Source organism: Pan paniscus, chromosome 2 (genome assembly GCF_029289425.2).
Source record: "Pan paniscus chromosome 2, NHGRI_mPanPan1-v2.0_pri, whole genome shotgun sequence".
NCBI classification, from domain to species: domain Eukaryota; kingdom Metazoa; phylum Chordata; class Mammalia; order Primates; family Hominidae; genus Pan; species Pan paniscus.
Genome location: NC_085926.1, coordinates 128208921 through 128227542, shown reverse-complemented (window position 1 = coordinate 128227542; position 18622 = coordinate 128208921). Strand labels below are relative to the sequence as shown.

At 39.1% G+C, this 18622-nt stretch overlaps 1 protein-coding gene across 1 annotated transcript in view; it reads right to left on the bottom strand.

Moving 5' to 3' along the window:
• Positions 1–18622, bottom strand: part of LOC100978661 (collagen alpha-4(VI) chain-like) — a 174856-nt gene that overhangs the window by 10180 nt on the left and 146054 nt on the right. Inside the window, exons 18-23 of the mRNA XM_055110442.2 lie at positions 17572–17634; positions 16336–16371; positions 14963–14999; positions 12657–12668; positions 12074–12567; positions 2582–2672 (exon numbers count right to left, since the gene is read on the bottom strand). Coding sequence (XP_054966417.1) covers positions 2582–2672; positions 12074–12567; positions 12657–12668; positions 14963–14999; positions 16336–16371; positions 17572–17634 — 733 coding nt within the window. The remainder of the gene's footprint in view (positions 1–2581; positions 2673–12073; positions 12568–12656; positions 12669–14962; positions 15000–16335; positions 16372–17571; positions 17635–18622) is intronic.

Here is an 18622-nt window from a genome sequence, read left to right as displayed (position 1 = left end):
GATCAATTGCACACTTAATGTTTTCAGCCACTTAGGCCATATGGCTTCCCAGTCTCTGTGTTCACAGACATCACCTCTATTTCCTCCTCCAAAAAATAATTATAATCTAATAATAGATTATAATCTAACAATAGATAAATCAACACTAGTGGGAAACCACGTAAAAAAACATTGATTGCTAGAGCTGCAAGTGACCTTAATGACCATATGAAAGTGCCTTTTTTTTAAGGTTAAGAAAAAAAGATCAAACATTGCCAATTTTAAATGAAAAGCTAATAGTGTAGTCTTAGAGCTCTCAAGCTGGTTCAGCATCGAAATGGCATGTATAATTTTTTTTTCTTTTTTTACTGTAGATTCCCAGGCTCCAGCCACGTCAAGATTCTGGTTTGGTAGTGTTGGGAGGGAGCTCAGAATCTATCATTGAAATGTACGCAGGTATTCTGATGAACAACGGTGTTAGAGACCCACTGCTGGGGCAAAATCTTTCATTTAGAACTGGCGGGGGCAGGTGTTCTTAACCTGGGAACCACAGTCTCCCAAGGTGTCTGTGAATGAGGATGGGAAAAAATTACATCTTTATTTTCACTACCTCTATTGAAATGAAATTTAACATTTCTTTTCACTGTGCATAAAGACAACCAACAACTATAATACCAGTGATTCCGACACCAATAGAAATCACTGATTTCCTTATCAGTGGCTGCAAATGGCTCAATATTATTTGCACTCACTAATACTTTGAAATAATAGTTATTAGACCTGCTAGATCTTATCATTTAAAATGCTAATAAAGAAGCACATGACAAATGGGTTAAGAATGTGGTATATATACACAACAGAATACTATTCAGCCTTTTAAAAAGCAGGAAATTCTGTCATTTGTGATGTGGATGAACCTAGAGGACATTATGCTAAGTGAAATATGCTGGGTACAGAAAGACAAATATTGTATGATCTCACTTGTATGTGGAATATAAAAAGTTCAAACTCATAGAAATAGAGCGTAGGGAGAGCGGCAGGGAGGTGAATGGGGAAAGGAGGTACATTAGTCAAAGGGTACAAAGTTTAAGTTAGACAGAAGGATAGGTTCCGGCGGTCTGTTGCACAGCATGGTGTTATAGTCAGTAATAATGTATTGTATATTTCAAAGTAGCTTTAAAAAGTGGATTTTAAACATATTCACCATACACAAGTGATAAGTATTTGAAGCAACTATTATGTTAATTGGCCTGATTTGGTCATTCAACAATGTATATATGCATTGAAACATCACTGTGCCCCATAAATTTATATAATTATTATTTGCCAATTAAAAACTTTTAAAAATATATATTACTATATCAAAATTTTTAAGTATTTTGATAATGTCAATGTAATCATTTTCCTTTGTAATCCCGTTTTTTATTTTCTGCATTGAAAAACATTATTCTAAGGAGAGCATAGGTTTAACCAGATGCAGAAGGGATCTATGATACCAAGAAAGGTTAAAAACTCCTAATTCAGTCATTAGCAAAGCACAGGGGTAATAGTCAAGGGTTCAGCAACCCGGCTGCCTGGTTCACTCCAGGTCTATTCCTTACTCAGCATGTGACCTTGGGTAAATTACTTAGTCTACCAGAACCTCAGTTTCCTCATTTGACACATGGAGGTAATGATGATGATAATAATAGTACTTCCTTTTGAGGTTGTTTATGAAGTTTAAAAGAAAAACTGAGTTCATATATATGTAAGTGTTCAAAACAATGCCTGATGCATAGTAAAACCTCGATGAACACTAGCTAGGTTTAGGCTTCTAGAGGAGAGGGAACTAAGGCCCAAAAAAAGCAATATGTCAGATTAGATGATGGATGTGAAAGCAGTTCATCACCTGTGACATACTCACAAATGGCAGTTTCTACACTTGACTTGACCAAGTTGTCATAGCTGAGTATCTTGTGGTAGTACTGGGCTTAGCGTGGATCAAACACAGAAAACCATGACATCCCTTCAAGTTTACCCACTCTGGTGCTAGGTAAAATGGGTGTGGACAGGAGCTCTTCACATGTGGGCATGCACGCATTTCAGCAGAAACTTCTCTCCAGCACAGGTTGGTGTAGGATACAGCAATGGAGGATGGGAACCAAGACAAACTGGATGACTGGCCAGTATCCCACTGCTGGTCAATGGTGGTTCCAGGCCTAGAACCTATCACTCTTAATTCTTAGTTCAGTGGCCTGCCCATCACACTAAGGTGCACTAAGGCAGGAACCACAAGCCCAGCCAACCCAGCAGCTAGCAGGACAGATAAATGAGCAGAGCATGCCAGGAGTAAGATAGGGAGGGGTAAGGACTGTGAGACTCCTCACCCCATTAAGAGGGGTCAGGCCCAACTCAGCTGTGCTGACTGTTTCTCATGGGAATGCAGTGTCTGTGACTCTCATGATAAGTCTGACTTCCTAAGAAAAACCAGAAATCCAGACTTCATAGGAAATTCTCTAGATTTTAAAACCCTGCACATGCCAAGTAAATACACATCTGCCGAGCAGAGCTAGCCTGTGGCCACCAGTGAATTCATCCTGTTCTAAAGGCTGTCCTGGCTTACCGTAGCAGAGAATGCAGCGGGCCACGTGCTCCACATCCTGCTGGCGCTCTGTCTCCCAGATGTACAAGTAAAATCTGTTGGTTCCATCCATCTAATCCAAACACACACACACACACTCAAGTTTATGATTAGCTGGAGTAATTTCAGGCCATCTTTTTCATGTGTTTTCTTATTCAGATGAGAAAAACATGAATATGATTTTTAAAGGATATATAATTATATAAATATATGTACAAATAACTCAGCATTATACATTCCAGTTATTTATTGCTATTTAGTTCCCTAGTTCTAACCTGGAGGTTGGACTGTCATTGGTGTGGGTATGTGTATCGTGGGTCTTCAGACTCCCAATATGCGTAAAACTCAGCCAACATCATGCATCGGAATGGGAGTAAGGAGACAACGTTAAATCATTTGTAAACTTCATAAATCTTTATTAATTGTTCACGGGATGGAGTGTGGTGGGAGCTATTGACCTGAATGGCAGACTCTTCAAAGGGGCAGTCGTAAATGTCAAATACCATTAGAATGGAAACAGTAGACACCATGTGGGAATCCCCTCTAGAGTATTCCTGGTGGTCAGAGCTAAACATATCACAACCAGAATATAAGAGTGAAGAGGGATCAGGGAAGGCTTTATAGAGATATAAATTTATCTCCTTTATTTAGTTTATCTCCTTTACTTAGCCTTTTCAATTATGATTAATTTAACAACTAATAACAATGCTTAAAAGCAAAATATTAACAATAAATCCAACAAGGTCCATGGGTCAGCTGGTTAGATGATCAGCAAACCCCTTCCTTCTTCTTCCTAGGGCACAGCTGGACTACATTTCCCAGCCCCTCTGGCAGTTAGGTGGTGCCTACTGACTGGGGTCTAGCCAACGGGATGCAGGTGGAAGTGACATATGTCATTTCCAGTGCATGTACTGTACTCCATTACTCCCTCTCCCCTCATCTGCCAGTCAGGTGAGGAGGATCCAGAAAAAGGCTTTGAGGCGCTACGATATAATGCGGCCGCTGACAGAAGCAGCCCACATCCCGAAACAGTGGCATGTAGCAAAACATGACTTCTCCCACACAAACATACACAAGGGCCCATATCTACTTATGACAGGTGGCAGAAATAACACTTATTATGTTTGTTAAGACAGTGAGACTTGGAAAAGAATGGTTTCACGGTTAACCTGCCCTGACTTATACGGACAATTTGCAGAATGTCAAACTCATGATGAAACTAGAAATGTTTCTCTCAAGATTTGAGGTGTGGTTTACAAAGAGGTGGATGTCTAAGCTTAGTCATGTACATCTTTGTATCCACTCTCTGGCAAAGCATGCAGAAAAGGGCCCCACTGAGAGTCAGCTTCTCCTCCTTCATCTGTGTGGGCAGGAACAAGCAGGCTCTGGGCCCTCCTCCAGGTAGCAACATGCTGAGGATATGAAGATGTTAGATGCTGAGGATATGAAGATGTCAGGCTAGACCTCAGGAAGATAGACAGTCAAGGGTTAATTTGCAAACAAAGTTTCTTAACATTACAGAGCTCTTCACTCTTTCTGTTCGGGACTGTAGTGTATCCCAAATATTGTCTTTCAGAGTCAGCTTACTTGAAAAAAAATCCTAGTGGGAAAAGAAATATGAAGAGTTCAATGTTTATGCTAACGTAACACAGAAAACCATGGGAACAGGCCTAAGTCTCCTAAGAATAAAAGCAAAAAGCATCCTCTCTTGCTCCTCATATGGCAAAAGCAACCTTAAATTAGGCTTTTTCTTAACTTAGAAATCCAAATCAATCAAGACTGATTAAACAGATACTACATGAAAGCATTAACAAGCCATTTGGAGATACAAAGATGACATGGCCACATCTTCAAAGAGATTAAAATCCAAGTAGAAAGATAGATAAATGATTTTCAAACAAGAAAGAACTCCAATAATATATTTAAGGAGCACAGGAAGAGGAGATTTTCATTTCAAGGGAAAGGAACAGAGGGAACCTAATGAAAATTATGGCATCTGGCACTTTTGAGAGAATAAGTTGATATTTAACTGGCAAAGAGGCAGGGAAATGCATTCTAGCGTGAAGGGACAGCATGTACAAAGGCCCAGAGGTGGACTGTGCTTATCTCTGGAGTTCTGCTCTATGCTCTCGCTCCCACAGATTAGCGTACACCCACCTCCAACCTGCAGCTGCATGGCGCACATCTGTGGAACTCCTTGCCACGTGAAGAAAGCTGGCATGAAAAGTGAGTGCAGCGCTGCCAACATTCAACACTCAGATCTACTGCACATGATCATCAGATCTGGGTACTGACCAAGCCAAATGGACCTAATTAATCACCAGGGATTGAGAAAACAGCGTAGGCAGGAATATGACACATTGCTAGCTGTACTGGAAACCACACGAGGCAATCTGGAAGGCTTCTGAACCCAGAATTCATGGCAATGTGTCAGGAGATATGAAGAGGCTGCGATAACTCTGGGTGCATCAATTTTACTCCAACAGTTGTAGGGAAATGCTAAGTTAGTGTACATTATTTTTTAAGCACAGGAAACATGGGTGAAGTATATTATAAAATGCAAAAATTTCAGTGACTTTTTAAAGTAGCATGAAAGACTTCAAACAAATTTGAACATTCCTCCAAGTCTGTATAAATTCATTCTCCTTTGTCTTAGAGATGGTTCATAGGGAAATTTATGTGCAGCACTAACAGATTAGAGGTCAGGAACCTGGGTCCTAGTCCTTCATTGGCTATAATTGGCTATGTGGCCTTGGATAAACCTCTGGCTTCAGTTTCCTCAGCAACAGAGTTTTAGGGAAAGAGTCAATGCCCCTGAGTTCTCTTCCTTTTCCAACACAGCCTGGTCCTAGGTAACTACCTTCTCTATTTGCTTCTTGATCAGGACAATGCACCAACTTTTCCACTTTAAGCAGCTCAGAGCACATAACTCTTCTATCTTTATTCTATAAATATTTGCTGGAAAACTATCAAATTCCACTGAATTTGAACACTTACCTTTTAAAACCTTTTCTAACAAACAATAATTTTATGATCATATTTAAAATTTGTGCTGTTCCTGCAAAAACAAAATTGTGGGAACAAAAACATGATAAAAGTCCACAGGGAAGCTATGATTCAGTATAGATTCATCTGTACCTAGTTGTTATTAATAAACATTTAATTACTTTGACTTTGGACTTGCCAGCATGGTCCTTGTCACTGATAAAATAGACAAGATACTTCCTGAGAAAGTTCAAGCAGAGAGATAGCGTGGGAGGAGAGGAGAAAACTGTGTATGATTCCTACTGCAAAGTCCCATCAACACCAGAGAAGGAAATATCAGTAGAGTGTCTTTAACATAAACCAGGAGGTCTGCTTGAGGTTCAAATTTTTACCATAGTTTGAATCAGCACCTTTAGCAATTCTCTCAACCAAGTTCATCCCTAAATGTCCAGTTGTGGTTTGTTGGGACTAGTTGTGTGCTAAAGACAGGAGTATATTGAGGGGAAAGGATATGGCAAAGGGGTTAAATTAACATCCTTTTTTGTTTGATAGACAGTAAGACATTTCTCAAGGAGTACAAGGACGACTCTCAAACTTCAACTCTCAACATTAAAAAAAAAAACTCCCCATGATCCCTGACTCAAACTTAACCCTGTGGGTTAAAGTCAATGCATCAGCTGTCGTACTAAGCTGCCAGAAGCCATGGGATAATGTTCATCTCTGGGACTGAGTTGGGGGAGTCTCTTGGCTTGGAAAGATGGGAATACAGTAGAAAGAAGCAAGTGCTAGAAAGGAGGATTTGCCTTGGACAGAGGAAGAGCTAACTGGACCCTAAGGAGAGAGAATTAGAAACCATCTGTCATCAAGTTGAAGTAAGGACTTGAGAAACAAGGACAGCAAACTGGAAAAAGTAGGGGGAAGGAGACAGAGGGAGAGAGTAGCCAGGTAACCCGTGACTGATCCCAGGAGCTTGAGTCCAGTTTCGGCTCCTTCCAGTTGTCATGGTCCCACCAAAGACTGCCATGAAACAGCCAACTCTTCCTAGATTCCTTGGAAAACATTAGGTGTCAGCACTGGGTTAAGGGTTTAGGTTGTATAGTGAGACTTAGGAACCAGCCATATCTGAATGCAAATTTCAGGACTGTGTAGCTGAGAACAAGTAACTTCACCTCTGGCCTTCACATATCTGGGAAATGTACAATTATCATTATTAACTTGTAGCATAGCTATGAGGCTCAGACCAATACTCCTAAAATTTTAACATTTATGCAAACCATCTGGGGATCTTGTTATAAATACAGATCCTGATTGCTTCCATCAGGGGAAAGGCATCACATGCTGGGTGATGCTGCTGCTGCTGGCGGTCCCTGAACCACATTTTGAATAGGGAGGGGTTGGGATGATAAGGCATGGAAAGCATGTGGCATGGTGGCTGGAACTCCATAGGCACTCACTATCAGATTTAATAAATAGTGCGCAAAGGGCATTCTTATAGACCTCAAGAAGATGGTAATATAGTGACCCAATTGAGTAAACACATAGAAAGTGTCAGATATCCCTGTGGGTACCATCTCTTATAATTCTCACAACAATCCTGTGAGTTTATCCCCATTTTACAGAGAATAAATTAAGGGGGCCCCACTGCCAAATAACATGTCCAGATGACATAAGGGACAAAACCACGGTTTGAAGCCTCATTGCCTAATTCTTCCTTTGGTGCTGGTCCTGGCCTTAGGGCATTAACAGTCTGGCGGAGAACAGAGCAGCCATAGCCCTTCTCTGAAAGGGCCTAACTGCATAACCCAAGACCACCTTTCTTCAAAAGAAATGTTCCCAACTTTAGATATGTTGATTCCTCTGAGTTGATTGTTACATGATGTATATATGTATCAAAACATCACTTTATACCCCATAAATATATGCAATTATTATTTGTCAATTACAAATAAAATAAAAATAAATACATATATTTAATTGTCTCCCCAAAATAGAAAAGAATGTCCTACTGAAATTATCTGAATTTTGAAATTATACAAAAATATACCCCCAAAATTTAGCCTTTCTCTTAATGTTTTCAGCTTCTAAAGGTGATTTTTTTGTTTGCCTCCCATTATAGCTATCATTCCATTGCTTGGCCTTCTTTTTTAAGAGCAATACACAGAACTCGAAATAGGGCCAATTCATAGACCTGTGTCATTGTGTTATTGTAAAGATAAAATGGATAAATACAGGGAAAGAACTTAAATCTTCTAAAGTCTCTCTTCTTTTCCTGTTTTTGATTTTTGAATTTTGAAAATCCCATTGCTAATGAGAATTCCATAACTTGAGCAAGTTATTTAACTTCTCTGTGTCTCAGTTTCATCATCTGAAAAATGGGCTCATAATAACAATTATCTCATTGCTAATAAGAATTCCAGACCTTGAGCAAGTTATTTAACTTCTCTGTGTCTCAGTTTCATCATCTGAAAAATGGGCTCATAATAACACGTATCTCATTGGACTGCTGTGAGGATTAAATGAATCAATAAGATCTTAGAACAGTGCCTAGATCAATAAATGTGAGCTATTAGTCATTGTTTCAAGGGAACATGGGCTAGACTTTTTATAAAGAAAAACAAAATTTGAAACCTGGCCCACAAATTGCATTTTCCTTGTAATCTTCTGCTTTATAACTTAAAAAAATGGGTCTAACAAACCTGAGAAAAACAAGCAAGGGGGAAAGGATTCCCTATTTAATAAATGGTGCTGGGAAAACTGGCTAGCCATATGGAGAAAGCTGAAACTGGATCCCTTCCTTACACCTTATACAAAAATCAATTCAAGATGGATTAAAGACTTAAACGTTAGACCTAAAACCATAAAAATCCTAGAAGAAAACCTAGGCATTACCATTCAGGACATAGGCATGGGCAAGGACTTCATGTCTAAAACACCAAACGCAATGGCAACAAAAGACAAAATTGACAAATGGGATCTCAGTAAACTAAAGAGCTTCTGCACAGCAAAAGAAACTGCCATCAGAGTGAACAGGCAACTTACAAAATGGGAGAAAATTTTCGCAACCGACTCATCTGACAAAGGGCTAATATCCAGAATCTACAATGAACTCAAACAAATTTACAAGAAAAAAAAAAACAAACAACCCCATCAAAAAGTGGGCAAAGGACATGAACAGACACTTCTCAAAAGAAGACATTTATGCAGCCAAAAAACACATGAAAAAATGCTCACCATCACTGGCCATCAGAGAAATGCAAATCAAAACCACAATGAGATACCATCTCACACCAGTTAGAATGGCAATCATTAAAAAGTCAGAAAACAACAGGTGCTGGAGAGGATGTGAAGAAATAGCAACACTTTTACACTGTTGGTGGGACTGTAAACTAGTTCAACCATTGTGGAAGGCAGTGTGGTGATTCCTCATGGATCTAGAACTAGAAATACCGTTTGACCCAGCCATCCCATTACTGGGTATATACCCAAAGGATTATAAATCATGCTGCTATAAAGACACATGCACACGTATGTTTATTGCGGCACTATTCACAATAGCAAAGACTTGGAACCAACCCAAATGTCCAACAATGATAGACTGGATTAAGAAAATGTGGCACATATACACCATGGAATACTATGCAGCCATAAAGAATGATGAGTTCATGTCCTTTGTAGGGACATGGACAAAATTGGAAATCATCATTCTCAGTAAACTATCGCAAGGACAAAAAACCAAACACCGCATGTTCTCACTCATATGTGGGAATTGAACAATGAGATCACATGGACACAGGAAGGGGAACATCACACTCTGGGGACTGTTGTGGGGTGGGGGGAGGGGGGAGGGATAGCACTGGGAGATATACCTAATGCTAAATGACGAGTTAATGGGTACAGCACACCAGCATGGCACATGTATACATATGTAACTAACCTGCACATTGTGCACATGTACCCTAAAACTTAAAGTATAATAATAATAAAAAAAGAATATACATAAAAAAATAAAATAAAACAAAATAATAAAACAGCCAAAAAAATGGGTCTAATGAAGTCTTCTTTTGAGACGTAAGGCAATTAGACATTTCTTAACAAAGGGATTAGGCACAGAAAGTCCAAATGTTACAATGCAGTTTTATTTAGGTCTGAGACAACTCCATGGATGGCTTTATAAACTTTTTCAGTATGCACCACAGCTTCTAAGCATGTTTAAATGGACTGGGAAGTTAGGACATCTGTTTACATAATTGCTTCAAATTGAACAACCATCATTTTTCCAGAAGCAACATGTGGGTGTTGTTCTGAAAATCAAAATAACATAGAGGTGAAAGACAAAGCCCCACACATAATCAAAGAAAGCCTTCAGGCAGATAATTCAGAAGAAAAATCACAAGATATTTCCACTCTCCTAACTGGATTCCGCTAAGGCTGAGGAACAGAGTAGGGGAGGTTAAGGGCTGAATTTTCTGCCCAGTTGTGAAGAAATGAGGATTTTCTGAAAGGTCCTGAGAATGCAGTTGTCATTTTTACAGTTTCTCTCCTTACCAATGTCACCAGAAATGAGGTTACTCATTATAGCTGAGCTGGCAAGTATCATTTAACATGCTTTGTAAACTGTTAAATTTAAAGAACACGAAGTTGTCTCCCAGCATCCTGGGGTAAGAATATGTCCAATAAATGAAGAGAAGAGCAGATAGAAATGACAGAACTGAGGTTCAAGTACACAAGCTGGCACGACCTTCTCACATACCGTTATATCCCTTTACTCAGAACCTAAGGCAACTAAGAGGGCAAGAACATCACAACAAAGGATCATCTGTGTGCAAGATCCCAACACTGTCTGCCCAGGATTCCCTCTCAGAGAGCAGCACTGATGAGCATTGGAGGGATGTGATCACACCCCAGGAATCACTCTCCAAATGTTAAGGAAATCCCTTCCTGAGAAATAAACGCTTTGATAATTACACCTGGAAGGGAGCCTGGATAATATCTAGTTGCAACCCCTTTCCATTTTTGAGCTGAGTAAAATAAGACCAAGAAAGGTGAAGAGACTTGTCCAAAGGCACCTCACTATTGATGAGAGAGCCAAAGACAAAAGCTGCATCTCTAATTTAATTAGCTATTTGTTTATACCCTGCCTTTATAAATCCATTCTAGCAGTTTTGAGGATGTACCCTACCAACCCCCCCTGTACAGACATCATAGTAGGCAAGAGGGATGTAAGGATGAACAAGGAACTCATCCTCTGCATTTTAACTTTCTCAACTCAAGATATTTTGTCCATCCTTCCCCACAGTTTGGAAGCTGTCACAACTTTATTGATTCTTATGCACATATTCAAAGCTGTGTCAACAAAATCTCTCACCTACCACTTCTGCTGCACACTGAACCTTCAGAGAAAATTAAATGGGCGGAATTGATTAGCTGTTATGTTGAACCATGTAACATTTCCATTTCTGCAGCTCAAAACTGGTGAAATATTGCCAATATCCCATGATCCAACCTAACATTCATAAGCAGCCTGGAATCTCTTAAGAAGAAAATCGCCCTTCGTTCTGATAAATCATCCCAGATATTCCATCAGAGTGTGTTGCATGGGTTTCAATTAGGAAAGTAAAGTCTGGAGAATAGATAAGTAAATAAATGGTTATGTATACATACAATGGAATACTGCACAGGAATAATAAAGAACAAACTACCCACACACACGACATGGAGGAACAAGAAGAGACACCACGATGGCTGGAAGAAGCCAGATACAAATGAGTACATGCTGTATGACCCAATATATGACGGTCCAGAACAGGCAAAAAGTACTTGATTGTGATAGAACTCAGAGAAGCAATTACCATGGGGAGTAACTGCTTTATGGTTGCATAAAGAACGTGAAGAAAACTTACAGGGCACTGAATGTGTTCTATATCTTGAACCACGTATCTGTCACAGGGATTTAAACATATATAAAAATTCATCCATCTGTACATTTAAAATCACTGCACTTTGTCCACTTTGTTACATGAGTATGTATGTTATATTCTGGTTTTTAAAAAGGAAGAAAATTGTATTCTCTGACCTCCAATGATATAGTTTAGCATAGTGGTTAAGCACAGGCTCTGGAGGCAGACGATATCTGCCACTAACTATTTGGCCTTTGATGATATATTTAACCTCCATAAGCCTTCGTTTTCTTATCCTGGAAACGGAAATAAACAATAACACCTACATTACAGAGTTGTGGGACTCATTAAGTAAGATAATGTATATGAGGCACATAGCACAGAATAGGTTGCCCAAGATTAGCCAGTGGGTACTAGGAGTAGCACCAGTATACGGGCCATACTGAGAGTCCTCACTCCTTGCATACACATCAATTCCAGGGAAATTCTTTCCCTAAACATCTCTCATTCCTCATGTGGTTCTTGATGGAGAGGTAGAAACCAGGTGTTAACACCCCCAGCTCCCTGCCCACTTGTGGTTCCCCGTACATACCAGCAGGGTGTCTGGGAGGTTGTGCCCCTCTGTGAAGGTGATGACCACGGGGATGATGCCCACTGCAGCAAGCTCCAGTGTGGCTGTATTGATGGAAGCTGCATCATAGGCCCAGCCCCCCTGGAAGAACACAGCCACCTTCCTCATGAGAAGACCCGAGCGTACACGTTTGAACACATGTCTTGCCATAAACCTCATGGTGGCCCCGAGGTTCCTGCGGCCAGATGACTGCTCCAGGGGGATGTTCCTGACAGCCTCCAGGAGTGCAACCTTCCCCTTGTAGTCTGAGAAACGAACCAAGTAATTGGTTTTGGCATTGTAGGAAACAATGTCCACACGGGCACCTGTTGGGCAGTTACTGTCACTTATTTCCATCTTCATCAACAGAGACAATAAAATGTCTCTCATCCTCTCAAAATCCAACAGGGAGACATCATTTGACATGTCCAAGGCAAAGGCCACTTCGGTTGGGAATGCTGGGCATTTGGAAATACCTTGAGACAACAGATACACAGATTTAAGATACTCTGTAATGCCTTGAAAGAGGTAAGGATTGAAGTGAGTAAGAAGGAATATTATTTACCTCTTGAACAAACTGGAAGGGAAATTATTTTGGAGAGAAAAGAAGACATTGTTAGCTTATGTAGGCAGTGGCACCTTTCCCATGTGTGTGCTTCAATATGAAAAACCATCTTTTCTGAGAAATTCAAGCATGGCCTTCTCAGGCTCCTGCTGAGTGTGGCAGAGACCTCTACTTGTCCCCCAAAATCCATTCTCCCTTTTTTTCTATAGTCATGGAACCCCCAATTTCACATTGAGCATATGGATGCCTGGAACAAAAACAACATTTCCCAACTTAGCCATCTTACAAATTCTAGGTAATAGAATAGGAAAGATGATAGGTAAAACTGAAAAAATATTCTTCTTCTTTCCCTTCCTTTCCCTGATGGTTGAAATATAGATGTGATGACTGAAGCCTGATATATTTTCAGACCATGAAGCAATTTGGGGAATAGAACATCCCATATACACACAATGGCAAAGCAGGAAAATATAAAGAGACTAATCCCTGACCACCACAGGCTCCATATCAACCTGAACTGACTAGTTCCAGCCTATGGTTTCAGAAATAACATTTGTACCACTGTTACTGAGGATTTAGGTCACATTCAACTGAACTTAAACCTAATGAATACATTGAGCTATTCTGAAACTATATTATACACATGTATATAATATATACACATATAAAATTACATATATATTAATTATAAACTATATGTATTATATATGTGTGTGTATACAAGTAATACATTTTCAAAAAAAACTAAAAAAAACAAAAAATAGAATTACCCTTAATTCATCATGTATGTGTATTTATGTATATAAATAATAAATATATAATTGTTTCATTTCATTTTATAAAACTTGGAGCTTAAGATATATTTATTCTGAATCTTTATTCACTTAGTGTGTAATGATTTTTTTCCATCTATAAATTTAGAGCAATATCATCTATTCTACTATATAGATGATCCTTTATGAGGAGCATACTTGCACATGTATCTGTGCACATTTGTCCAATCATAGCCCTATATAAATCTCTATAAGTATTGATTTTATATGCATGGTCCAGCCAGTTGCTCTTCAGAAAAGTTGTATCAATTTACACTCCCATCAGCAATATGTACTCTTACACATTTCCCAATCTGAATAGGAATTTTTCTGGCATTTTTAAAACACTTCCAATCTGAGAAACAAAATGGGTATCTCATTGTTTTAATTTATATTCTATGACTTCTGGTGACGTTGAACATTTTTACAGGTTTATTGTACGTTTGTATATTTTCTTTTCTGAAACTCCCATTCATGTCTTTTGCCCATTTTCTAAAAGTGGTGTTTTTTTGTTTTTACATTTAGTTTTAGCCATTATGCAATGTCTGTGTTTGTAGATAAAAATGACTGAGCAGTAGCAATTTTTTATATTTCAACATGATATAGTAAGGAAGTTAGTTCCTTTGCCTGTGTCCTTTGCTTATATTGCAAACTATTTTTTCCCACTTTTCTGTTTACTTTTCACTTCATGGAATCCCTCAATGTAAAAGGGTTTTAACTTTTTATATGGTTGACTCTGAGACTCTTTTAATTCATAATCACACTGATGGTATTATTCTTTATGATTTATAGGAAAAAGAAGTCCAGAATCTCTCTGAACAGCCACTGGATGGGAACAGAGAGAACATGGAAGGGTTAGGGTAAGAAGGGCAGGATGATTGCAGAGAAAACCCAAACTTCCAAACTAAGCAATTTGCCAAATCAACATTCTCACCCCAAGGCCATTAAGTAGATAACTGTACATATCATAGGACACAAATATCCTGGAATGCATTGAACATAATAAATAAATTCCAACTTGAGGATGTGACAAAACATTACTTAAGATTGGATTGTTCATAATTCCATTTTCAAAACACAACTGTAAATAAAATAGGACAGATTTCTTCTTGAAGGGTGACTATTGATCCCTCCTATTTAATAGGGTTACATAAAAAGAACAAAGCTCCTCTGTTTTGTGATAAGAAGCAGCAAGATGTAGGCACACAGGTGTGCAGTTATGACATCTCCTGGGGCACAGTATTGCTCAGTGGAGCTTCTCTTCATCGTTGAGATGTCATGCTGTCAATCCACTTTATTTCTGAGACCACATTGGGAAAGATTACTTACCTAAAGGGCAACTGAGCCCAATGGATGAATTTATAAGAGCCTTTCACAATGAATAAGGCACCTTCCAAACCTCAGCCAAAGCCTCAGGTGACTTATGGCCCTAATCCGTAATCCATCCCCAGCTCATACCACTGGCTCCTTTTGAGCCTTTCCGAAACAACTTACGGCAGTTTTCGCGTGTGAAATCAACAATTTTGCAAGGCTGTTAAAAAGATGGGGGGAGAACAGGAAAAAGGAAAAAGTATTTAACTTGAAGCATATTTTTATTCACATATGTCACCTTAGGAATGTCATATGGATGTTATCAGTGCCTATCTGAAGCTTTTCAATCTACAACAGAAAACCCAAAAACAGAGCCGATGAGATATTCTACAATTACATTTCCAAATCCTGTTGATATTTTAAAACATTTAAAAGATGTGTGTGCGATATAGTGCCCATATTTTTGGAGATAGGTAGATAAGGGGTACCCATTTTTTAAATCTGCCTTACAAAGTAATGGAATCAAACCTGATTTTGAAGAAGTTGAAACCAAAGAATCTCAGCAGAGAATGCAAGGAAATGCTTTCAATTCTTGGCACTCTATATTATAATCGCAATTCCTATATCACTTCTTTAGAATGACTGCCAAGACAGACACCCCTAACACCTCACCTAGTCATTCTGCTTCTTTCCTTCGATCCCTTCCTCTCTGTTCTGTTCTTCTCTCCATCCCAGGCCTCATCACTTCCTGCTCCTCAGTTGCCTCCACACCCCCCACCCCCTGCCTAACAGTATTTTTGTACTTGGGAGATGAAACGCTATCATAACTTTTGAGATTGTTTTCAAGTGTTCCATGAAACACAGAAACCTGTCCTATTCAAAAGCCTGTGTGTGGGTTTATAAATACTTTATAAGCAGTTTTTGAGCTTTACAAAAAGTCACATTACAGAAAGGTAGTAGCCTCAAAGTCTTTTTCTTTTTTAATGTCAACTAGTGTTGCTCAAAAACACCCCAATTCCCTGCTAGATTTAAAATACCATTCTACTATTTTTATTTGACTTGGCGATAACATTTCAGAGTAAAGTCTATAAACTTAAAGTACTAACAGAATTTGCAAGAGGAAAAAACTAAAGAATCTTTAAGATTAACAGATTTCTGTTTTGTGAAAGTGGAGAGCTTTGTGTTCCAAGAAGAATAAAGTTTTGGCTGGGTGCAGTGGCTCACGCCTGTAATCCCAGCATTTTGGGAGGCTGAGGCAAATGGATTACTACAGGTCAGGAGTTCAAGACCAGCCTGGCCAACATGGTGAAACCGTGTCTCTACTAAAAATACAAAAATTAGCCAAGCATGGTGGCACACGCCTGTAGTCCCAGCTACTTGGGAGGCTGAGGCAGGAGAATCTCTTAAACCCGGGAGGTAAAGGTTGCAGTAAGCCGAGATCATATTACTGCACTCCAACCTGGGCGACAGAGCGAGATTTCATGTCAATAATAATAATAATAATAATAATAATAATAATAATAATAATAAAGTTTGGAATTAAAATCTTCACCTACCGTCATATCTACCAAACCTTTGGGGCCCTTGATACCCTGGAAAGAATGGAAACTTGAGTTTAAAATGCAAAATTTTGAGATCCAACACATTCTTCTACAGAGTTGGCAAAAGAGTCTTAAAAACTCTACCACACTACATAGACCATCTTCTGTCCTTCACTCCCAGCCCTAGAGTTCTGTCTGACTCCTTTAGGAAGAAAGCCAGAGTGCCTAAGGGTGAATCCAAGACCTCTGAGTCCAGAAGGCCTAGACAGAAACACTCTTAGAGGACCAGGTCATTTTGAAACCATGGTTTAGGATCACATTCAGAAAAAGGGCTATCAAAGATCCCAGGACCATTCATCCATAGTTCTAAAGTAGACCCCAGTTCCTCCCTTATCCCTTCTCTTCAGGCCACCCAGCACCACCCTTTTTCTGCCCTAATACTGAACAAGAAGTCTTCTCTGGAAACCTTCCGATTGGAGCTTCATGGCTCCAACCTCTGGGAGTCTAGAGATCATTTTTCTTATTTACAATCTACAAGGTGGTAACTTGTGACCTCAGGCAGGTCACTATAATTATCTCAGCATCTCAGCCTTTGTTTCCTCTTCTGTAAAAATGCCATGAATGGTCCTTCTAGCATTAACATTTTTTATTTTCTGACTTTGTTGCACCTCTCCAGTAAACCCTAGACTGCAAGTGAGACCACCAGGTTCAATCCATGGCTGACCTACTGCGCCATCCCTCGTGGATTGACAGTCTGGCCTCCTAGGACAAGGCGCAGAGCAGAAGGATCGTAGCCTCAAACTCTTTCCTTTCATATCAAATGATGTTCCAGGGAATTTAAAAAATATTTGTGGACTTGCAACATTGTTAGTTAAGATTATATAAATATTATATTTTGTTAGAGTTTCCCCCTAGTTTTGCATAAATATTGTTGCTCATCTTGTTTGCAATGATAAACAATGATAAACTCACTCTCCAGTGAGTTTTATGCATCATTTTATTTATTTAGGTTCATAAATCTCCAGCCACTCCAATATCTTCCCCATGTTCAAGTAAAAATATATATTGAATAAATATACTGTATAAAGACTTGAAGCTAATATGCTATAGGACAAATTTACCCCATTCTCTATGTCGATCCCACTGTTTGTCCCAAATGTTCATTTCTTCTTTAGAGATGCTTCTTATCAAATCTTCATTTATTTTTATACAACAGTTGAAAACAAAAGAAAAAGGAAGGGTACATATTACCATTTGTCCTGGTGGGCCTTGGTCACCCGAAGTTCCAACAAATCCAGGAAAGCCAGCATTACCCTAAAAAAAGACCAAGCCAGAAGAATAAGCTTCCTCTTTGATTACAACCATCAGATCCACTTTGATATGTTATTATTCCTAATGCCAATGAGTCTGCTATTGACCAGTTAGTTTTTTTTTTTTTTTTTTTTTTTTTTATTTTTTTTATTTTTTATTATACTTTAAGTTTTAGGGTACATGTGCACATTGTGCAGGTTAGTTACATATGTATACATGTGCCATGCTGGTGCGCTGCACCCACTAACTCGTCATCTAGCATTAGGTATATCTCCCAATGCTATCCCTCCCCCCTCCCCCCTCCCCACCACAGTCCCCAGAGTATGATATTCCCCTTCCTGTGTCCATGTGATCTCATTGTTCAATTCCCACCTATGAGTGAGAATATGCGGTGTTTGGTTTTTTGTTCTTGCGATAGTTTACTGAGAATGATGGTTTCCAATTTCATCCATGTCCCTACAAAGGATATGAACTCATCATTTTTTATGGCTGCATAGTATTCCATGGTGTATATGTGCCACATTTTCTTAATCCAGTCTATCATTGTTGGACATTTGGGTTGGTTCCAAGTCTTTGCTATTGTGAATAATGCCGCAATAAACATACGTGTGCATGTGTCTTTATAGCAGCATGATTTATAGTCATTTGGGTATATACCCAGTAATGGGATGGCTGGGTCAAATGGTATTTCTAGTTCTAGATCCCTGAGGAATCGCCACACTGACTTCCACAATGGTTGAACTAGTTTACAGTCCCACCAACAGTGTAAAAGTGTTCCTATTTCTCCACATCCTCTCCAGCACCTGTTGTTTCCTGACTTTTTAATGATTGCCATTCTAACTGGGGTGAGATGATATCTCATAGTGGTTTTGATTTGCATTTCTCTTATGGCCAGTGATGATGACCAGTTAGTTTATAAACTATATATCTGTGGGACAAGACATGGAGAATAGAAAGAGAGGAAGGTCATTTTATGGGAACCATCCAAATT